The 24,445-nt window shown below is 40.0% G+C and overlaps 1 protein-coding gene and 1 non-coding gene across 6 annotated transcripts in view; one reads left to right on the forward strand and one right to left on the reverse strand.

Moving 5' to 3' along the window:
• Positions 1-24,445, forward strand: part of OSBPL1A (oxysterol binding protein like 1A) — a 233,523-nt gene that overhangs the window by 158,010 nt on the left and 51,068 nt on the right. For all 5 annotated transcript variants that reach the window (XM_058438552.1, XM_032152621.2, XM_032152622.2 and 2 more), the window contains one exon: positions 12,462-12,618. In XM_058438552.1, the coding sequence (XP_058294535.1) occupies positions 12,462-12,618 (157 nt within the window). The remainder of the gene's footprint in view (positions 1-12,461; positions 12,619-24,445) is intronic.
• Positions 19,288-19,395, reverse strand: LOC116469973 (U6 spliceosomal RNA). The gene has a single exon (XR_004248421.1). It is a non-coding gene; the product is annotated as a U6 spliceosomal RNA (small nuclear RNA).

Consider the following 24,445-nt stretch of genomic DNA (forward strand, 5'->3'; position numbering starts at 1 on the left):
AGACATCTAACAGCCACTATCTTTCTGTTTCTCAGTAATATTTTAATAGTCATCTCCTTTGGGAGGAAGAGAGAAAAAGAACCATAGTCCCTCGATCAGGACTGGCAAATACATTTCATCTCAAGCGCCAATTCAGATTGTTTTGCAGTATCTGCTGCTTTGTGGATTGCTGTGTTGTGAAGGATCCTGAGGCTCAGTCCAAATGCCTGGGCTCATCAGCACGTCCTGCCATGGCTGTAGGAAATGGAGCAAGGGTCAGGTGCCGAGCATTTTCTCCTCCTTGCCTTGAATAGCACACCTGAGTTTTGTTACATCTGCATGAACATAGTAGCCCTTTTGTGGCTACTCCTATTTCCTACTAAAAATCTTTGGGATAATTTGGCACAGTATAGAAACTGCATTAAAATGAAGACTCAGATGCCCTGTCAAGTGCTGACTTGCTGTTGACCTAGCTACCCAATTCATTGAAATCATCGAAGCCATCATGTGGGAATGACTTCATCTTCCCGCTGTAGTCTCTACACACCAGCCTCCATCCCCATTTCCTCCTTCACTCTATTACAAGAGAACAAATGATCCCCCCTCATTAAGTCCATCTCTTCCTCATTTGTTCTGGTACCCGTCTCCTTGTGACTTCTCAAGGAGACTTTTGTTTAGTTATTGCTTCCTTCACCTACACTTTCAATATTGTATAACTAAATACTAACTTAAAATTCCTGTATTAGTCTGCTGTTGCTACTACAATAGATCACCACAAACTTAGTGGCTTAGTAGACAATGCAAATATATTCTGTTACAGTTGGAGGTCAGAAGTTCCAACATCAAGGTGTCTGCAGGGCTGTGTTTCTTCTAAAGGCCCTAGAAGAGACTGCTGCCTTGCCTTTTCTAGCTTCTGGGGACCTGCCTGCATTCCCTGGCTCAAGGCCCCATCCTCCATCTGGAAGTCTCTCTCTGACTGCCTGTGACTCTGGTCTTGCTCCTTCCCTTTTATAAAGACCTATGGCATTACATTGGACCTACTCAGATGATCCAGTATAATCTCCCCATCTCAAGATACGTAACTTAATCATATCTGCAAAGTCCCTTTTATTAATGAAAGGTAACATATTCACAGGTTCCAGAGATTAGAACATGGACGTCTTGGGGAAGCCCTTGTCCCGACCGCCGCAGTCCCCAAATTTATATCTCCAGCCTTGATCTCTTGCTAGAGACTTACATATTCAGCTGTCAGCTTTATGTATAAAAAACGAATGCTTGCTCTTCCTCCCAGATGCTATTTCTCCTGGAATTGGCCTCATTTTTGTAAATGGCACCTCTTTCATCTCCTAAAGCCAGAAACTAGGAGTGATTCGTGACATTCCTGTGAGACATAGAATCAAGGCCTGGCCATTCTGCCTTCAAATCATACCTTGAATTCATCTGTGTTTTACTAATGGAGGGTAGCAGTTAAAAGTATAGGTACTTAAGCTGAAGGCTCTTGCTTAGTCAAAGCTCTACCAATTCCCCTACTCTTGGGAAAGTTACTTCACTTTCCTGTGCCTCATTTCTTCATCTGCAAATGGGTCATAGGATCATTGCAAAGAATTAACTAATACATATTTGTAGTGTACTTAAAACAGTGCCAGGCACACTAAGGAGCTGGCAGATATTAGCTCTCATTATGGTGACCCGCACTGCACCTACTTTCCTCTAGCCTCTTAACTGATCTTGGTGCTTCCAGCCTTGGCCTGCTGAAGTTCATCCTGTACACACCAGCCATAGTGATCCTTTGTTGACAATCACATCATCGCATTCCCTCACCTAGAATTCTTCAGTGGTTTCTCATTGCACTTAAAATGAAACTCAGATGCCTTCATGGACCTCCAAGGCTCTCGACATGATCCAGACCCTACTGCCTCTTCACACTCATCTTGTCCCCTTGTTCCCTCCACTTACTGCACCAGTGCCTCCTCCAGGCCTCAGATGCAGTAGTGATGTCAGGCAGTTGGATGCACAGTTAGAAAAGAGCAATGAAAACTATACAAACCTCCACTTAATTTGAAGCTTAATTTTAACCCCTAAATCGTGACGATAGATGAAATCAAGCCTATCCTGATATTGAGAAGGTATGAAAAAAAAGATTTTTCAAGTTACTTTTCTTAAAAAAATTTTAAAAATATTTTCACTAAATGTTTAATCTTTTAAAAAGTTAACTCGTGTTACTTTAAAATAAAGGGATAACTTCATTAGATCTAAAGTCCATGTGGTTTCCTATTTCCCTTTATCATATCCCTTTAAGCTTTTTCAGATAAGCAAGATCAATGGAAATCTACTCATACGGTGGGTGAAGCAAGCCTTGGTGCAGAGCCAGCAGTGTAGGAGAAGAATTTTTCCAGCCCCCTGGCATCCCCCCTGGGATCGCTTGAGAAAATTATTTTTCCAGTAAGCTCAGTGATGAAACATTTCATAAAACTCCATAAAGCACACAGATTTTTTCCCCACAATTTGATTAAATTCCATTGTATAAACTTATTTAAAAGGAGATAAATTTAATGAAGTATCACATTTTGTCCGCATTGTGTGTGTAGGTGCGGGAGTGGGTGTGTTTAAGGAATGAAATGGTTATGTCAAGTGAAATTTCGGATATAGCTGTAAGGGAACACTTCCTGGGAAAAGGGCTAGACATCCATGCACGTTGAAACAAAAAGATATCATGAGAAACCACTGTGGATAAAGTATTCTTCAAATAAGCTTATAGAAATGCTTTATAGAAGAAGAAAGTTGTTCTTCACATATATTTCTACCCTATCAGTGTTGCTTTTTCTTTTTGCTACTTTGTCTACCAAGGCTCTCAAATATCTCTTCTCCTGGGTAGCCTTTCCTGACTCCTCCAGGCAGAATTAGTTTCTTCTTCTGTGTTTCCTTCAGTTTACATCTCTTTTATAGCCTCCTTGTATTTTGTCTGTAAGATAATAGGACCCCGCAGAGGCTCATACCTGTAATTCCAGCACTTTGGGGGGCCAAGGCGAGTGGATCACTTGAGGCCAGGAGTTCGAGACCAGCCTGGCCAACATTGTGAAACCCTGTCTCTACTAAAAATACAAAAGACTTTATCTGGGCATGGTGGCACATGCTTGTAATCCCAGCTACTTGGGAGGCTGAGGCAGGAGAATAGCTTGAACCTGGGAGGCAGAGGTTGCAGTGAGCCGAGATCATGCCATTGCACTCCATCCTGGGCAACAGAGCGAGACTCTGTCTCAAAAAAGAAAGAAAGAAAAAAAGATAATAGGGACCATATCTGTTTACATCCCTGAAGTACATAGCACAGAATCAGAGTTCTCTAAATGCTTGTCGAATGCAGGTTGTTGAAGAAATGTCATTGATGTTTCTGTCCTCCCTAAAAATATATTGATACTCAATAATGAGCCTAAGATAATCAGGAATCCATGGTGATTTTATGCATCTATATTCACCACTTTGGATTCTGTAGGGGGAGAGTAGGGATGGGTAGCAAGGAGGAAGGAGGGATGAGATAGTATTGATATTAAAAAATGACATTTGTTCCCAAGGGGCTTACAATAAAGTTGGAGATAGGATACTTGCTACCAGGGAGGGGGCAGATGAAAATTAGTTAAAGGAGAGAAAACTAAAGGTACATGACTTTAGGAATCTCTCATAATCTTCTAAGGAGTTGTTTTTGAAACACTTATTACTGGTTAAATAACTAATTTCATGGTGGTTATTCTTTAGTAACTAGTCTGAGAGCAGTTTCATGGAAAATTCCTGCTCTCTGAATATCGTAGGTTCAGAACGCATTATTTTTCTTACTGTGTGTTCATTTTCCTTTTGAGAAACATGTTGAAATCAGTTGCTCTAGAAAGGCTTTCTTGCTAAGCTTTCCCCTTAATGCTATTTTGGTTGAAATGTGCATGAATAATGCATAAAATCCAATAGTGTAGATGGGCAAAACCAATAGATATATCATGAAATTGAAACCAGTTTTAGCATTTCTCAGCAGTTGTAAGAGTACATCTATTAAATCTTGAACACTTGGAGGGCACCAGCCATATCTCATTCATCTTTCCAAACTGCTTCAACAACTTGCACTTTACCTGATGTGTGGTAGGTACTTAGTAAATGTTGACTTATTTCATCGAAGTCACATGAAAATTCTTTGTTTTCTAACTATGGATTATTCTGCAACTGGCCTTTAGTTCTAGAATTGTTTTCTTTGTAGAGTTAATGCATAATGTGACCTTCCTAAAAATAATGTTGAGAAACAAGACAAATTGGGACGCTCTGGATTTGGTAGCCCAAAATACATCCACGTAAGATTTCCAGCAGCCCACACACTACGGTTTGTATAACTCCTCATCTTCAATTACATGTGCAGATGTTACAAGTTGTAGAAAACAGTAGTAGATTTAGTTGCTTGGGGATGAGCCGGTACTTTTAAGAAACTCTGTCACAAGCAATACCCTACCATTTGGCTAATTTTGACCTTGGATATCATTCAGAGAGGATCTGTCTAGAATGTCTCCGACTCTTGTTGCTTGCTGCCAAGAATCTGTTTCAAGCTTTTGTCACTTCCTTAGTAAATTATTGTAGCAGTCTCTTGGCAGCCCCCTCTGGACTCATCCTGGTTTTCAGTTTATGATTCACTTTAAATGTGTTAGGTTGTGTTTACTTTCTTTGTGTTCTTCATATTTACTGTGCTATTTCTGAGTTTATGCAGTTACACCTCAAGGCTAAATAAAAATTTGGCACTGATATTTTAAGCTGTACCTTGGGTTGCTTTGGACTTTTTCAGAACATGCCTGGTACGTGGGAAACCATAAACAATAAAGGTATTAAATTAAGCATGTGTGCGTTTCCTGGCTGTTTTCTGTTACCTTCAGTAACAGGAGGAAGGGTGACTTGGACGTTATCCACAGTTCTTCCCCATCTTGCTGCTTTGTGTACTATTTGTTCTCAGGCTGGTTTCCAAAGGTCAGGATAAAAAAGTGCTTATCAGGATAACTTACAAGAATTGTTGGCATGTTTATATTGTGAACTTTATGGCCTCTTCTTTCAGCCTTTTAATAGTAGGAAAAATTAACAAATCAACTCTTGGAAATTTCTCTCAATTAAAAAAAGGAGCATAGCAGTCAGGATCTTCTTAATTCTAGAGTAAAGTTAAAGTCACCATAACCTGGTGATAGCCATTGATTGGCTTCCATGCTATTTTGATGAGAAAGGAGACTGTGTTCAATCTGAATGTGTTTAAAATAATTCTGAGTTCTAACATGGACAGAACTTTAAAGATGTGAGAGCAGGTGCAGTGGCTTACACCTGTAATCGTAGCACTTTGAGAGGCCAAATTGGGTGGATCACTTGAGGTCCGGAGTTCAAGACCAGCCTGGCCAACATGGTGAAACCCCGTCTCCACTAAAATACAAAAATGCTGGGCGTGGTGGTGGACGCCTGTAATCCCAGCTACTAGGGAGGCTGAGGCAGGAGAATTGCTTGAATCCAGGAGGTGGAGGTTGCAGTGAACTGAGATCACGCCACTGCACTCCAGACTGGGCACCAGAGCAAGAGTCTGTTTCAAAACAAACAAACAAAACGAAAAGAACTTTAAAGATCTGGGCCATTGTAGACCTATCACATTAAAGCAAACTTTCTGGGATTTTACATTTTAATTCTATTAATACTGCTGTTTTAATTGAGGAACTAATCAGATAAAGATTCTGTCCACCTTCAATGCTTCTGTAAACTAGAGCATTTTATCTTGTAAAATATATGTTTTTCAAAGTGTTATTCTGACACTTCTTAATGTTTTTGAAAGACAAGGTCTCACTCTGTTGCCTAGTCTCAAACTCCTGGGCTCAAGTGATCCTCCACCTCAGCCTGCCGAGCAGCTGTGACCACAGGTGCACACCACTGCACGTGGCTTGATGGTTTCCCTATAAAATATAATCATCGACTGAGTCACCTGAATCCTTTTGGAACTAGATGGGAGTAAACACACCCACAAATAAGTGCTTATCAACAGTATTCCATTTCCCGTCATTACTCAGGGCTGCACAGATTTTCCTAAGTGCTCATCAAAAGTTCAGTAAATAATGTAGGGCTGTTTCATAAATCTTTTATGCTGTTTTTCAGGGGTCAGAAGTTTCCTAACATTTTTTATTGGTTTTGCCTGTTATAGAAATGTGTATGTTTGTTAAGGGGAAAATGGAGTGGGAAATAAAAAGAATAACGACAGGCTGCCATTGTCTGAAATCTAGCTATGTATATTGTAAAAATACCTTCCTTCTGCTGCATTATGCTGCTATATAATATATATACACATATATATTATGTGCAAGACACATGCACATGTATGTTTATTGCGGCACTATTCACAATAGCAAAGACTTGGAACCAACCCAAATGTCCAACAACGATAGACTGGATTAAGAAAATGTGGCACATATACACCATGGAATACTATGCAGCCATAAAAAATGATGAGTTCATGTCCTTTGTAGGGACATGGATGAAACTGGAAACCATCATTTTCAGTAAACTATTGCAGGGACAAAAAACCAAACACCGCATGTTCTCACTCATAGGTGGGAATTGAACAGTGAGAACACATGGATACAGGAAGGGGAACATCACACTCCAGGGACTGTTGTGGGGTGGGGGGAGGGGGGAGGGACAGCTTTAGGAAGATATACCTAATGCTAAATGACAAGTTAATGGGTGCAGGAAATCAACATGGCACATGGATACATATGTAACAAACCTGCACATTGTGCACATGTACCCTAAAACTTAAAAGTATAATAATAATAATTTTTAAAATATGGCTCTAGAAAAATCGACCAGTTTTCCTGGCAGTGAGGTAAGAGTTAACCAGACCAGAATGTAGTCCATGCATCCAACATGATAGCTAGCTCATTGGCTTTTAGGGACAGGTTTTTGTATGCTTGCCTGGTTTTTGTTTGTTTGTTCTTGCTTTTATTGTGGTAAAATATATATAACATAAACTTTCCAATGTGACCCTTTTTGAGTGTACAATGCAGTGGGATTAAGAAACTTTACTTTCCTGTGCAACCATCACCACCATCTCTCTCCAGAACTTTTTTGTCATCCCAAACTGAAACTTCATCCCCATTAATTACCACCTCCCCATTCCTCCCTCCTCCCTCCCCTTGTTTGTCCTGAAAGCCCGAGTGTCATGGCCTCACCCTACTGCAAGAGAGCAGTGCAACCAGCACATGGGAGGCAGGATGCACCTCTTCCCATTACTTCATGCTTTCTACTAAGGCATTAATATATTGCCCACTAACATTTTGATATTTATACGTAGGGGAACATCGAAGAACCCAGAATTTTAAGATTGAATTATCGGTGGGGCGTGGCGGCCCATGCCTGTAATCCCAGCACTTTGGGAGGCCGAGGTGGGCGGATCACCTGAGGTCAGGAGTTCAAGACCAGCCTGGGCAACATGGTGAAACCTGTCACTACTAAAAATACAAAAATTAGCCGGGCATGGTGGCGCGCGCTTATAGTCCCAGGTACTCGGGAGGCTGGGGCATGAGAATCGCTTGCGTGGGGGAGGCAGAGGTTGCAGTGAGCCGAGATTATGCCACTGCACTCCAGCCTGGGTGACAGAGCGAGGCTTCATCTCAAAAAGCCAAAAAAAAAAAAAAATTGAATTATCACTTCATAGATACCAAGATGTAGCACTGATTTGTTTTACAGGGAGACTTGAAAATAACTTCTATGGATAGGCTTTGACTTTCATCAGCAACCTCCACAGTGGCTATGCCCTCTTTGGTATTGAGCTAAACATGTTTTATATCTGTAGAACTGTGAGTCTCCATGTGAAACGATGCTGTACTAGCGATAGATTGGTGTGACCAAGGCTTTGAAGGTATAATCTCTCAAGAATGTTTCTCTGTTACTGACAGAGTAAGCCCAAACAATTTCACACTATGTACATTCCACATCTCTCTATTCATTGCACTAGAAATCACTGAGCTTTGGCTTTTAAGCAACTAGTTTTTATTTCACAGGCACTGTAAATCATGTAATTGATGTTTACTTCTTTGCCTTTGAAACTAGAAAGCTCAGAGTTTATGATTTCTCTCTAGTGAGTATACAGAACCTCATGCCATGTATCGGGAGACTACCTCATCCCTAGCTTCATTTTATATTTCTTCCCACTACCTGCCTTTTTTTTTTTTTCTTTTTTTTTTTTTTTTTTTTTTTTTGAGACAGAGTCTCACTGTCTCACCCAGGCTGGAGTACAGTGGTTCAATCTTAGCTCACTGCAACCTCCACCTCCTGGGTTCAAGCAGTTCTTCCTGCCTCAGCCTTCCGAGTAACTGGGATTGCAGGTGAGTGCCACTATGCCTGGCTAATTTTTGTATTTTTGGTAGAGAGAGGGTTTCATCATGTTGGCCAGTCTGGTCTTGAACTCCTGACCTCAAGGGATACACCTGCCTCAGCCTCCCCAAGTGCTGGGATTACAGGTGTGAGCCACCGCGCCTGGCCTGCGTTTGATTTTTATTTATCCTATGTAGTCAGCTTTAAGACTGACTCACAGTCTCATGTCCACCCGTTCTGTGCCTTCCACTGCCATCTCACTGCACACTGCATTCCTCGCTTTGTTGACCATGGTGTTCTTATTGCTTGGGACAGCTCCTGTATTGTAACTGCCCTCATCACCACTCTTACTCCTTGTCAGCAAATGCAGCTCAATCGTCAGCCACAGTTCTTTCCTGATACAACATTCTCCATTCTGTAAAGTTGACTCATGCCTCCTTTGTGGCCCTCTGCCCCCATTCAGACTCCTGTGATCACCTAGAGAAATCTACTGAACTCGTTTGTTCACAAAACACTTCCCGCTGCTGGGCCATGCGCAGGGACCAGATGTTATGCTTCCTTCACTTCACAGGCCTTACGAGATAGGAGGAAGGGAGGAATTAATTCAGCAGCATCAGATGTGGTGGATGAGTCAAAATAAGCATTAAAAAATGACCATTGGACTTTGCAATGTGGAAGTAATTAGTGACCTTTCTCAGAGCCCTTCAGGGGAAGGGTGGGGATAGACTCACTATATTATAGCAAGAGGTTTGAGAGCAAGGTATAGAGGAGGAGTAAGGAGGGGGGTGAGGGGAGGGGAAAAAAGAGGTGGAGGCACAGGGAGACAGGCAGAAGAGTGAGGACAAAGAGGGGGCACCGAGGGGGGGACTCAGGGGCTGCTAATCACAGAGGACAAGGGTCTGCACTGTCATCTGATGGAGCATCCCTAGGGGTCAGCGCAGTGGTCCCACGCAGGGGTTCTCAGTGTGACTGATGAGTTTGTGGGTCGTAGATCTTAAGCCTATGTAGTCACTGAGTTGAAATCTTGTTCTGTGAAGTCCGTCTTTGCTTCATAGAAGCTCTTATTGTTTCTCGTTTAATGTTTATATCTGCTTTTGCTAAAAAAAATTCTTTTTAGGTGGGCAAGTCCCTGCCTTATGATTGATGTCTCTTAAATTGCAAACACTATCCTGTGCATAAATGCTTGAGGTGTTTTGCTTCATTGCTTTATGATTTTCATGACTTCTAAATCATAAACTAATACTGCATCTTAAATAATACTGACCAGTACAGATGAAATTATTTTGACTTTTTACATTTTTTATTTTTCTCAAGTGGAACAAACTTCAAAATGTTGGAGTGTAACCACATCCACCCCCCACCCCACCACCCCAAGATGGCTGTTACCATCCCTGATGCAGATCTTGTTCCTGCCGCCTCCTGGAGCACCTCTCTCACCTTCGCCCGAGCACCATTTCTACTGTTTCAAAATTTGCCATTGTGCCATCTCTCCTTTGCAGCCTTTCCTGACAGCCCTGTGCCTACTCCAGAAAACTGACTGTCTCTTTCTACACGTGCGCTAAACAAACTTCTGTCATTGTATTGCTCCCATTGTTTCAGACATCTGCTTACCTGAACCAGACTGGCCTTTCTTCAATGCAGAGAAATTATTTCTTTGCTTGTATTTTAGAGTTGCAAAGCATTATCCTGGGTTTTTTTGGTCTTAGCATTATGTATGTTAAAAACAATCTTATTTCATTAAGTTGTTCTTGTAAACATAATATTAATAACTTGTTTCATCTGACAGGCAACTGTCCCCCTCTTATTGACTATTTAGGTTGTTTTTAATTATTTTTTTCAATGATAGTTTGTTTCCTTCTGCCAAAATTGACAATGAAAAATAAATGTCTCTTTAAATGTATTATTAAAATATCCGTTTCTGGCCAGGCGCAGTGGCTCATGCCTGTAATCCCAGCACTTTGGGAGGCTGAGGTGGGCAGATCACCTGAGGTTAGGAGTCTGAGACCAGCCTGGCCAACATGGTGAAACCCTGTCTTTACTAAAAATACAAAAAATTAGCTGAGCATGGTGGCACACGCCCGTAGTCCCAGCTACTCGGGAGGTTGAGGCAGGAGAATTGCTTGAACTTGGGAGGCAGAGGTTGCAGTGAGCTGAGATTGCACCACTGCACTCCAGCCTGGGCGACAGAGTGAGACTCCATCTCTTTTTTTGAGACGGATTTCTCTGTCCCCAGGCTGGATCATGGCCACGGTCACTGCAACCTCCAGGTTCATCCATTCTGCCTCACCTCTCGGATACTGGGACTACAGGCCCCCACCACCCCGCTAATTTTGTTATTTTATAGAGACGGGGTTCACCGGGTACTCTGACCTCTGATCCCCCACCTCGGCCTCCAAATCTGAGTATTGACTGAGACACCACCCGGCCCAGATCGGTTTCTTTGTTATAAGGTATAGGACAGAACAAAACTATATTTTCAGAAATTTTACTAAAGTTATATTTACAGAAAACAAAACTTTCCCAACATTAAAAGCCTTTCTGCAAGTAACTTAGATCGTTTATAGGGTCCGGCATTGAGAGCTCAAGGTGCATTATCTAACTTGCACTTGGGCTGGTCCAACTGTTGTTCTCCTGAGTCAGCCTAATGTGGTAACAGTAAGGTTCTGTGATTTTTGCTGAATTATGTAATGCAGTAGTGGAGAAAGAAAGCACTAAAACATTGTTATTTCCTGACCAGTTTAGCTATAATACAAATTTAGCAGATTGTTGATAAATTTATTGAAATAGGAAGTTTGCTGGAATGTGTATCAGAGCCTTTCCTAGAGCTGAGGATGAGGGAATGGCTTGTCCTCTGCTTAAGATGGGAAGTTGGAGGTCATTGTGAATTTCCCTTTTAATAAAAAACTCAGGCACCATTTAAAGTTTGATGGAGACTGAGTGACTGCTGTTTTGAGCCAAAATACGTAAAACATTGAACAAGGAGTCAGAAAACCTGGGTTCAAATCCTGTCTTGCCCACTCACAAGCCATGAGAGACCATTAGCATGCTTGTTAATAACCACATTGTCCTACCTCACCTCCACTAAAGCATCCTTGTGATGCTCAAAAGAGATGAAGAATGTGAAAGTGCCTAAAAACTCTACTGTCGTGTACAAAAATGCGTTGTCTTCTTCCCAAACTGGCAGATGGCACCACTCTGAATATATAGCCAATTGGAAATGTGACTTTTCCATCCTAAGAGTGCCTGCCTGACAATTACTATAGGGATGCTTCGGGCTTTTGTCCTTGAGAATTTAAATATTATCATCCTGGAAAAAGTATTTTTAAAAGTATTTTATTAATTTTTGTATAGAGACAGGGTCTCATTCTGCCCAGACTGGAGTGCAGTGGTGTGATCATAGCTCACTGCAGTCTCTCAACTCCTGTCCTCAAGCGATCCTCCTGCCTCAGCCTCCCCAGTAGCTGGGACTACATGTGCACACCACCATACCTGGCTGTTATTTTTTTGTTTTTAAACTTTTTGTAGAGATGACGTCTTGCTGTCTTGCCTGGGCTGGTCTTGAACTCCTGTCCTCAATCAGTCCTCCCACCCCAGCCTCCCATAGTACTGGGATTACAGGTGTGAGCCACTGACCCGACCTTTTTAAAGTATTTTAAAATTACTTTGCTTTTATGTCTACAGTATTGGATGTAATTTAAACTTCTCATAAGGACAGCTAGCTACTACAGCTTTTTCATTATACATGAGTTTTAAAAATTAAAAATTTTTTGGAAGGTATACTTAAGATGCTTTATGAGGGAAGAAAGAGGTGGAAATTTTGGGGGCAACCACTGAATATGATTTCTTAAAGAACTGGGTAATCTTTGGAGATGTCTTTTACTATGTAAGATCTGTTTACTTGTAAGCTTATATAAGTGTACCTCTGTCTGATAAATCCACTTCAGCCTTATATTGGGTGCAGGTTCTGTGAAAGCCTTGAGGAGGTAGTTAACGGATGGATTATTGAGGGACAAAGTAGGCTGCTTAGGTTTCAAAGCCTGAGGCATGAAGGGAGGGATCCATTGTTACCGAAGCCTCGCACCCAAGTTCAATTCATTAACTATGAACCTGCTCTGCCACAGATTCCGAGTCCCAGCGGTCCCTGAGTAGATTGGAAGCAGTGACAGCACACTCCTTTGAAGAGGAAGGAGAGCATTTGGGCGGTAGAAAACACAGAATGTCTGAAGAAAAAGACTGTGGTGGCGGAGATGCTCTCTCCAATGGCATCAAGAAACACAGGTAGGATCGCCTCTGACAGTTGTCACTGCTGCGTTTTTACGATAAAGTACATTTGGATTCATAAAGAAATATATGTCTTATCTTCATTTTCCCCGTGTAGGGGATTTATATTGCTATATCACCTCAGAGAAAGCATTTAACTTAAGCACTTTTTTTCTCTGTCCATTTAAGAGAATCATCTATAATTGTAGGAACAGAGCACATGGGCTTAGCAATCATGTTCTTAGAGGGGCACGTAAATCCTTTAGTTGGTGATTTAGAAAGGTTATTCAGAACTACCTGTTGAAACTGATCCTATGCGCCCTTTCCCATCATACATCTTTTATGACTCTGCTTTCCATTGCTATTTTAGTTTCTGGCCATTTGATCTTCTAGTTGGTTTTATTAAGAATGAGTGGCAATATTGCTAGTCTCTTGATGCAATTTAGTTAAATTTAAACAAAGACTTTTATTAAGACCCAGGACTTGCTGAACATACCCGTTTTATACTGTCTAATAACATTAGTATGTTTTTATCCCCTTAATGGCTTGGTGCTAGAGATTGTCCCAAATTAATGAGATGTAATAGATACCCACAGTTCTCTGATTTCAGCCCAAGTTTACAGAGACAGTGGTGCATATGCGTGCTGGTGTTCATATAGTAAAATATTTTATAAAATGATCAGTGAAGGATATATCGTGTTGTCATTATAAAAATTACTTTTTGGGTAAGGAGTTATTAATGGTAATTTCTGGAAAATAGTTTTTTGTTTAATATTTGTAGATTGTGTAACTCTAATTCCATTTCTATACTATGGTTCTGGCCACAATGGTTTTGACTATTGTTCTAGAAAAAAAAATGTGTGCATTCACTTCTCTGGCTTATGTGTATTTTCCCTTTGTTAACAAAAAAATGTCTCAGTTTGTATTTATTTTTAAAAGATTAGTGAGTTTTAGGTAACCAACTAGATAAAAACAATTTTCTTCTGTTGGGTTAGAGGTTGTCCTCCAAACATGCTTATAATTGCAAATTATGTGTCCAGCTGAGTGTCTTTCCTGATTCCCTCTGTAGTTACTATCAGTTTCTTTGGAGTTCAGTACCAAATTCTATTTAAGACATGAAATATTTAACAGTAAACTCGGCAGACCTACCAATCTCTAAAGAGAAGACAGTCTTTAACTATTTAACACATACACCATGCCAGTCTGGTGAGAACACAGGTGAAATCTTCGGAAAGTTCAAAGAAGCATGCAGATATTCAGTATTATTAGTATCAGAAAAAGCATTGTACTTAGATGCTGTCCTCTGCTGTAGCTACAGGGGATTTCTTTATTGCTTGTCAGGACTCAGTAGTTCTTTTGTATATGTGCTATAATCATGACAGTAGTTATTTTGCATTTGACAGAATTATATTATACCATATTCATATATTCTGTGTTCTAAAGTCAAACCCAGAATGGTACAAATGTGAAAGTTAAGATGAGATTAAACTTTCAAAAACAAATGCAATCAGGACCGGTCACTAAGGAAGAATACAAAGAAATGCAAGTAGGGGACCTAACCAGAAAAGTGTAGCTGATAAATGAGATGCAACTTATTAAACCTATAAATGTACGATGACGTTCTTCAGTTGTTCAAAGTGAAAGGGGAAAACTTAGGAAATTGTCAGCAGTGTAATTTGTGGGAAAACATAATTTCCTGTTTTTAAAAAGTAGCTTTCATAGGAGTTTTTTAAAACCCTTTTTTCATAAAGTTCTTCTCTAATCAAATAAATAGAGCATATGCCACAGATAATTTAAAAGTTTAATTTTAGAATAGGAAACAAGGGTATTCAGTGCTATCAAATCCCTCTTGCCTGCACCCTACATTGCATAATAAATAATCTGTGATTATAATAGACAGTTTTTATATTGATATCAAGAATAATTTGTATTCATAGTAGTTTGGGTTGTGTTTTAGAAAAACAGGCATATGTTGCTACATGACCTGGGGGATCAGCCTGAAGTGACCAAAAAATTTATTTGAAGTCTTGTGTTTTATCTTTAAAATTCATGTGAAAATTGTATTTGACCTTGTCGTAGATTTCTATTTTCCTTACTATTAAAAAAAAAATCATTTACTTACGATTTATTTAACTTTCCCATAGGAACCTTGCATTTCTTCCTCACCCCATACCACCAGTAGTACCCTCTGGGAAATACATAAATTTAGGGAGACATGGGAAACATATGGATTATAAACTATTTTTTAAAGAGAGACAATGTGTATTTTTTAAAATGAGAAAAGAGAATATTATAAATTGTAGTTCACATAGAAAGTATTAAATCCCAGCTTAACTTTTGCTTGTAAAATAGAACAAGCGTTTTCAACCATTAATTTCTTTTTTAGCCATGGAACCATTTGTGCAACAGAAGTTTAATGTGGAAGCTGTTAAAATCTCACCACCTTCATTTCTGTGGTACTTTTTTCCAGAAAATATCAAGTTGCTTTTTGGAAAATTAGCAGACACCGTACTGTAGTCAGGTTTATATTTACAGAGTTTATTGCCATCTTGGCCACGTTCCATGGGCGCAATTCTCAAAGCTTGGACCTAATTTACTATGTTTATTTTGAGCTCTAATCTTCTAACTTGTTAGCAATATTACCCAACTTACTATATTTGGTAAAGATACTGATATTTACTTCAACCTTGCCGCCAAATACAGTGTAGATGATACTAACAGAAAGCAAATTAGTCCGAATCTGAAACTGTTGGATCCATGTTATGATTCTGTAAATGTTATTCATTATATTAACATGAACAGATTAAAGAAGTAAACCATATGGTCAACCTAATAGATTTTAAACATTTCAACAAAATTAAAGTTATTCAAAATGATCAATACATACATTAGCAAATCACAAATAGAAGAAAACTTCATCTGCTTAAAACTTTAACTACTTGATAATAACATATTAAAACAGTTCTTATCAGGAATAAGATGCCTGCTGTCATCTTTTTTATTCAGTATTATTTGGAGGCCACACCCAAACACACACACATAAAACTTAGAAATAAAAAATACGATGACTTTGTCTCCATAGAAAACTTGTAGAAGTTATTAGAGTAAGAAAGTTTGGCTAGGCTGCCGTATACAAAATCAGCCAATTACATTTCCGTGGACCATTAACAGACAGAAACTACAATTAAAACTGAGGGAGAAGATATTTACAGTAGCTTTAAAAAAGTCACATACCTAAGAATAAGTCTTGGGGAAAAAAAGGGTGTAATAATGAAACTTTCTGAAAGAGATAAAACTTATTGAAAATGAAAATTCATTGTCCTTGTATATGTAATAGAGCTAGCATAGCAGATTAGTGAGGAAAAGAATAGATGGTTTGGTAAATTGTGCTTGGATAATCATTTAATACGGAAGAAAAAAAAGAAAATGGATCTCTTTCATAAATGTAAATACGAATTCTAGATGAATCAAACACTTAAATGTGGAAGTTCAAAACTTAAATACTTTGGAAGAAAATGTAAAATATCTTTACAAGTTTGAGATAGGGAAGGATTTTTTATAACAAATATGATAGGGACTTTTTTTCTGTCTGATTCTAATTACTTGCACTTGATTAGCTTGAATAAAGCCTTCTGTAGTAAATGTGGCTAAGAACCTGAGAGGTTTATTTTGCTGAAATGGTAGATTAGGACCCCAGGTGATTGCTTAGTTTATTCACCCTTCTGATTGCTTTAGATTCTAGTTCTTAGCCGCAGGAAAGAGGAGTGTAACATAACAGTTGTCACTGCACACGAAGCATTTACACAAGGAATGCACCCACGAATTGAAGGTAAACAAAGAGGCTGAAAACGTAAGCTGAGAAAATACCTTCCAGGAAGTAAGGTTATATTGAGAAAATGTTGTTAGTGGTAAATAAAAAGTATTTAACATGAATACATTTAATCACTAGAATAAAACTACCTTGGTTTTAAAACCTCATTCCCTAGGCCAGGCACGGTGGCTCATGCTTGTAATCCTAGTACTTTGGGAGGCTGAGGCGGGTGGATCACTTGAGGCCAGGAGTTCAAGACCAGCCTGGCCAATGTGGCGAAACCCCATTTCTACTACAAATACAAAAATTAGTTGAGTGTGGTGGCACACGCCTGTAGTCCCAGCTGCTTAGGAGGCTGAGGTTGCAGTGAGCCAAGATCATGCCATCATACACCAGCCTGGGTGACAAAGCGAGACTCTGTCTCAAAAAAAAAAAAAAAAAAAAAAAAAAAAAAAACCAAAACAAAACAAAATCTCACTTCCTAAAGATATGGGATAGATGATCTGGGCTCAGACGTCATTAGGTCAGGGAATAGAGTTAGCAGCAAGTCACCGCACCCAGAGATCCTCTGGTGCCCTGGGTAGAAAAACACCCTGTCTATCAGGAAATACTTGGGTTAATTCCTCATCATGTAGTGACCAGGAGCACTTAAGCTACACCTTTGATTTTCAGAGAACCCAGGAGCAGTGAGCAGTAAGGGAAAGAGCAAGAGCCCTGCCCAGAATGAGCCAGATTTGTGGTGAGGGCTGGGGGCTGGAGGGAACAGTGGTTCCCAAGACAATGGGAGCCTGTGCTCTCCTTTTATCTCCTGGCTCCCTGCCTAGAGTACTTGTCCTGGAAAGTAGAGGGTTGCAATAAAAAGAATGAGTAGCATCACTAGAAGCACAAGCAGCTCTGCTGTGGAGCCCACCTCTTTCACAAGCTGGATACAAGCCTATCTCAACTCTCCCAAGAGAGAAAAGAGAACTAGGGACCAAGGAGCAGGCAATGAGAAGCTTTCAGGGGAATAGTAAAGGAAGAAGATGCTTGGTATTCTAAAAGGCATGGAGGTCAGACGAGGGCACCACTGTGCTGTGGTGTAGGCGGACTGTTGGCAGTACTGCCACGGCAGGTGTCTGTCATCAGAGGCCAGTGGAGATTGGACACCTGAAACAGATTGGCAAGTTGAATGGCAGCAGCTGAAGCAGAGGACTAAAAACCAGCAGGCCACACTCATTACGTGTGACATCCATCTCTCCCACAAAAGTGCATTTGGAGACGTAACAAATGAGAGGGAGTGCCAGCCTGGCAGGAGGAGACTAGAGTGGTTATCCAGCGAATAGGGCTCCAATTTGAAAACCTCATCCAGGACTAACAAGCTGCTAGGCCATGGGGTCACTTCAAGCATGTTAGGAAGAAGAAACAAGGCAGCCTGAGTCTAGATTAATGAGAATTACCTTCACAAACCCAAGTTGAGTTGCCCAGCTTATTGCCAGGAATTACTCTGGAAAACTGTGAGGCATCTTTCCTCAGGACATTGACCTTGTCCTGCCCTAGTTTAAAAAGCAGATAGAAGTTGCTCTTTTGGAGACGGGCTGAGACTCTTTAGAACTGCTTCTAGTTCTAGCATTTTCTAAGCAAATGATGGTGAGACATACTTTCACCAGACTCCAAGCGCTTGTTCTCATCTAGTCTAGATGAGTGATTATTGTGGGTAAATCAGAGCAGTTTTCCAGGGCAGCCATAATCTGTAAGGCTATGCTTAAATCAACCAAAAGCAAAGAGCTAAGAAACTTATGTATGAAGAGAAATAAAAAATATTTTCAGGTGAATAATCCCATTTCTACAACTTTTTATTATGGAAATTTTCAAACATGCCTACAAGTAGAATAATATAATGAACCCTTGATTCCCATCATTTAGCCTCAACATTTACCGTGTGCCCAACTTGGTTTCATCTATAAACCACCACATCAATGTTTTGATTTATTTTTATTTGTTGTGAGACAGGGTCTCACCCTATTGCCCAGGCTGGAGTGCAGTGGTATGATATAGCTTACTGCAGCCTCAACCTCCTTGGTCTCAGGTGATCCTCCCACCTCAGCCTCTTGAATAGCTGTGACTACAGGAGTCACTAGCACGCCTGGCTAATTAAATTTTTTTTTTTTTTTTTTCAGATATGGGGTCTTGCTATGTTACCCAGGCTGGTGTTGAACCCCTAGCCTCAAGACATCCTCCCACCTTGACCTCCCAAAGTGCTGGGATTACAGGCATGAGCCACTGCGCTCGGCCTCCTGTAATTTTAAAGCAAATCCAAGCTATACCATTTTATCTTTATTTTTTTTTAAGGACATAGGCTTTTTAACTAAGAAAAATTGTATATTTGTAGTGTACAACATGGTGTTTTGAAATATGTATACTGCACATTGTGTAATGGATGAATCGAGCTAATATATGCATACCTCACATGTTTATTTTTTATGGTGAGAACACTTTACTCTCTTTAGTGATTTTCAAGTATATAATACATTGTTAGTAACTATAGTCACCATGTTGGGCCAGGCGTGGTGGCTCACGCCTATAATCCCAGCACTTTGGGAGACTGAGGTGGGTGGATCACCTGAGATCCGGAGTTCAAGACCAGCCTGGCCAACATAGTGGAACCCCCATCTCTACCAAAAAATACAAAAATTAGCCAGGTGTGGTAGCACATGCCTGTAATCCCAGCTACGCAGGAGGCTGAGGCGAGAGAATCGCTTGAACCTGGGAGGCAGAGGTTGCAGTGAGCTGAAAGCACCCCACTGCACTCCAGCCTGGGTGACAGAGCGAGACTCCGTCTCAAAAAAAACAAAACAAAAACCATGTTGTACAGTAGATTACTTGAACTGATTTCTACAAAAAATATGGGACACTTCATGAATTTGCATGTCATCCTTGTTCAGGGGCCATGCTAATCTTCTTCGTATCATTTCAATGTTTAGTATGTGTGTTGCCAAAGCAGGCACTCATTTCATCTTTTAAATAACTCAGTATGTATCTCTAAAACAGTGGGAGTCTTTTTTGCCTCTAAACCACAGTACTATTATTATGTATATAATTTCTTAATTATCATGAAGTATTTAGTTAGTATTCACATTTCCTTGATTGTCTTTTAAATGTCATTTAGTAATTGGATCCAAAATGGTATTTAGTAATTGGATCCCAGAGTTCTACATACTGCCTTTGGTTTCTGTGTCTCTTAAGTCATTTTACTCCAGGTTTCCTCATCCCTCCCCCGTTTTTTCTTGCCATTTATTTTTCAAGAAACCTGGTCATTTGTTCTGTAGAGTATTCTAGCATCTGGATATTGATGGTTGTATTCCTGGGGTATCATTCCACATGTTCTTTTACTCCTGAATTTCCTGTGGACTGATGGTTATTTACAAAGGTGTGGCCAGATTTATGTTTCAGTTTTTTAGCACAAAATTCATAGGTACACAAACCATAGGTACTTCCTATGACATCAATCAGAGAGCATTTGCTCTCTGATTTCTTTAGGTGCTACAAACAGTAGTCTTTCAATCCTGTCCTTCCTTCTACATTTATTAGCTGAAAATCTATAAAGAAGAGCTTCGGACCGGGTGCAGTGGCTCACACCTGTAATCCCAGCACTTCGGGAGGCAGAAGCAAGTGTATCACTTGAGGCCAGGAGTTCAAGACCAGTTGGCCAACATGGTGAAACTCTGTCTCTGCTGAAAATACAAAAACTAGCTGGGCGTGGTGGCAGGTGCCTGTAACCTCAACTACCTGGGAGACTGAGGCAGGAGAATCGCTTGAACTTGGGAAGTAGAGGTTGCTGTGAGCTGAGATCACACCACTGCACTCCAGCCTGAGTGACAGAGCAAGACTTTGTCTCAAAAAAAAAAAAAGAGCAAAACTTGTCTAAAAAAATAAAGAAGAGCTTCCTAGCACCTCCTTATAAAATGATCTATATATTGGTTCCCTAGCATCCTACAAAGGTAATATATGAGCCCATGGGTTGGATTTGTTTAAATCTATTACAGTATCTTTCCCCCTCTTTGGTCAGAGTAAGCCCCTCTGGGTCGGCTTCTGTGTCCATCTGACAGGACCATCACTGGTTTCTTTGGTAAATTTTTTTATAGATATTTGTAGGTAATAACGCCATTGTCTTTTATAGCTGCCTTGCTTTCTGATAAGAAAAAAGTGTTTCAGGCTGACATCATTTGTTTCCTGCCCCAGACATAGAGTCAGCTATTTCTCTAAGGAGCCATATTTCATTTTAGTGGGAAATAATATTTAGAAATAACAATCTGAGTGGTAAGGATGTTCATTGCTACTGCATTGATCGTTGTTTGTAGTCTTATTCCTCGGAGAGAGCTGAAACCTTTCCTCCCCTTTAAAAAAAAAAAAAAAAGATGAACCCTAAGCAAAAACAGGTAAATAAATTGTTTATGTCCTTCTTTTTAATTTATATGAAAAGATCTTTGAGTTTTGGAAGTTTGTATTGTCCCTTGAAACTGGAATTTAAGAAAGAAGTAGCTGAAAAGTACAGATCTTAGAATAACATTGTTTTCTATTGGTAAATGTGAAATAAGAAAAATTGCCCATATATTTAAAATCCATGAACATGGTTTTTCTTTTTGTTTTTTCTTTCTGGAGACACAGTCTTGCTCTATTGCCAAGGCTGGAGTGCAGTGGCACAGTCTCGGCTCACTGCAACCCCTGCCTCCCGGGTTCAAGCAGTTCTCCTGCCTCAGCCTCCCAGGTAGCTGGTACTACAGGCACATGCTGCAACGCCTAGCTAATTTTTTTGTATTTTAGTACAGACAGGGTTTCACTGTGTTGTCCAGGCTGGTCTTGAACTCCTGAGCTCAGGGAATCTTCCCGCCTTGGCCTCCCAAAGTGCTGGGATTACACGTGTGAGCCACCGCGCTCGGCCAGTTTTTCATTTTATTGAGAATACAAAGGTATGTCTGGTCTCCACAAAGCTAAAGTTTGGTCTCCACAAAGTTGTAAAGTTACATTGTCAAATGTAAACAAGAGGTGAAGAGAGGCTGTAAGCTCTGTTATTTATACTTGGGTCCCTTGATACTACTTTCCCCATTCAGAGGTCTCATTATTTTCTCCTTTTGATCCGTAGACTTTTTCAATATCTTAGGTAAATATCCAATTTCTATTTCAAGTTTACTTTATAAACACTTATAATCCCCAGAATGTCAACAGAAAGAAGCAGTTAAATATTTATTAAAACGTATATTCTTGCTTGGCATCTTAATCTATTTATCCAAAGATGTACCCTCTTCCCCCAACCCTCCCACTCCCAACACATGTGAACACAAGATTTTGAGTGCCTAGGAAATATCTTTCACAGTAACAGCCTTTTAATGGTCTGCCTTAACCCGTTTATTCTGCCCACATCTTCTAATAAATCATAGATTGGGTGTCTTGACTTCTGGTGACTTAAGGGATTTGGTCTCTACAAATGCACTGAAGTATCTGTTTTCCTTTGGAGCTGTGCCAATCTAAATTTTGCCTAAAGGAGAAAATTGCCTCAGGGGACACGGAGTTCTTTGGCATTATTTGCTTTGCTTGGTAGCTTAGGAGGAATTTTCCTCTTTCAGAAAACACCATATATAATAATAAAAAAATTGCAAGGTAAATAAATTAAGGAAGTGATTGTTTTAAAAACCACATAGATCCTTTACAGGTTGGTTGGTTGGTTTGCCTTGTGTTTGAGAATCCTCGGAAAAATTTGGTTTATACACAGCTCTTTTCAAAACACATTGATTGCATAAAATGTGATATGTTCTCATTGTCTGGGCTATGACCTGCTATTGTATCATGTTGATACAGCACAGTGTTCAGCCAGGATGTGGAATTTAACATAAACTATCCATTTTACCATACTAAATTTCAGATCTGATTGTATGTTTTAGGATACTGTGTAATCTTTCTCAGCAGAAAAAAAACCTGCTTTAGGAAAGGGGAAGGATGCAGTCCTATGCAGGACAGGTATTTTACTATTCTCAGAGCAATCCGAAAGGAAACAGAAGGGAAAATAACATACATGTCAGAGAACCCTGGAGATATTATGTGTTATGTATCACAGAGCAGGATGGAACCGGAAACTCAACTCCCTTCCTAGAAATTCTATCCCTCTGATGGTAAGCAATCAAAAGCATCTCAGGTCATTTATAAACAAAGTTAAATCAGGCTGTGGAAGTAGCTAAAGCAAAGCACAAACAAATTGTTGTATTTATTCTGAAAAAGTAGGTGTGGTTTGAAGGGAAGTTAGTCTGGAAAGTTCAGAGCCATGAAAAGCAACACAGTTATATTTGCAGAAGGGCACTTCTGTTATTCAGTCCGTCTCTGCTTCCTTTTTTGTCTTCTCTTGTTGTGAAGTATTTTTTGCACAGTTTTCCCCAAAACCCTTGTTTTGGTGATCAGAAATGCTAGTCTGCAGTGTTCCCGATAACATACAGACTATTAAAAACAGCCTTGCTCCGGGGTTACATTCAAAGATCAACAATTTTTATCAAGAGTTCAAACCTACATTCTAGTAGAGAACTCCAGGTCTCCCCAAACAGCCTACTACTACCACCAGCCTCCTAATCCAACTGGAGGTGTTCAAGTTCTGAGACATGACCTTTCTCAATAGAGAGCCCAAGAGATTTCTATTACAGTCAGGAAGGGCTTCTTTCCCCTCCCCAACCAACAAAATTACCAGTAATAAGACAGCTTTGGATCCTTTTTGGAATGTGGAGAGATGTTAGTAGATGTGTGCTCACCACCTTGAAGCCTCTCTGCTCCTTAGAGAGCTCCACACTGCAGGAGACCTAGTTAATCCTTTAGGGATGACAGTAGTTAGCTCTGATCTGTGCAGAATTCACCATGCATTGCATTAATCTCTCTGTTGTTCAGACTGTTTCCTTTAGGTCCTAACGACCGTGATATACTCTCACTTTTCACTTAATTTCAATGACTTCGCATCCATCTGTTCCAGCACCTGTTGCATGAAATCTAAGTTATTCCTAGAGATAAAGGTGAGCAAAGAATAGTGACCTTGTCCCTAGGTTAAGGTCTGCCTTTCTGTTTCATCTTTCCTTCCCCGGGACTGTGCTGAACTCTGTGAAGCAGGCCTATAGTAAGGGAATCCAGCTGCCTAAAATGACATCTTCTTAGTAAACTAAAAGCCTGGTTCAGAGATATTTTTTCATCATTTCCTTTTTGCTTTCAAATGTGAAGATTCTGTAAGCATTCCTGTTAATCTAGTTACGGTGATAAACTGAGAAATAAAAAAGAAAACGTACTGTGTTCTTGAAGCTTGACAACGAATTCTAAATTTTAGAAATCCATTGTGAAAATCAGTTTAAAATCGTGTACATACAATTTTAACTTACTAAAGTCAAAACAAGTAAAACCTCTTGTAAAACAAGACCACCCTAACCTTTTTATTGTGTAGAACCAGATTTGTTAAGTGGCAATCATAGACTATAGATAAGTAATTTAAAAGATCAAAAATGAAAAATAATTTTGTTATGGAAATATTAGCAAAATTAAATAGTAATATCAGATAATTACATCAGATTTTATTATTATTATTATCATTTTGAGACAGTCCTACTCTGTCATCCAGCCTGGAGGGCAGTGGTGTTGTAATCTTGGCTCACTGCAACCTCTGCCTCCTGGGTTCAAGCAGTTGAACTTCTGAGTAGCTGGGATTGCTGGGATTACAGGCGTGCGCCACCACGCCTGGCTAATTTTTTATATTTTTAGTAGAGACGGGATTTCACTGTTGCCCAGGCTGGTCTCGAACTCCTGAGCTCAAGTGATCCGCCTGCCTCGGCCTCCCAAAGTGCTAGGATTACAGGCATGAGCCACTGTGCCTGGCCACATCAAATTATTAAACTTAAAATAGGAAACCAAGTCATTGGATTTTTTTAAAGACTCATAACTAAAAAAGGTATGTGACTAGTCTTAGAGCTCTTGTCTTAGACTTGTACTGATCTGCTTGTAAGACGCTAGGCTAATTTTAGTTGGAGAGGTCTAACAGCA

The sequence above is a fragment of the Hylobates moloch genome, unplaced genomic scaffold (genome assembly GCF_009828535.3).
Source record: "Hylobates moloch isolate HMO894 unplaced genomic scaffold, HMol_V3 SCAFFOLD_5, whole genome shotgun sequence".
Lineage (NCBI taxonomy): Eukaryota > Metazoa > Chordata > Mammalia > Primates > Hylobatidae > Hylobates > Hylobates moloch.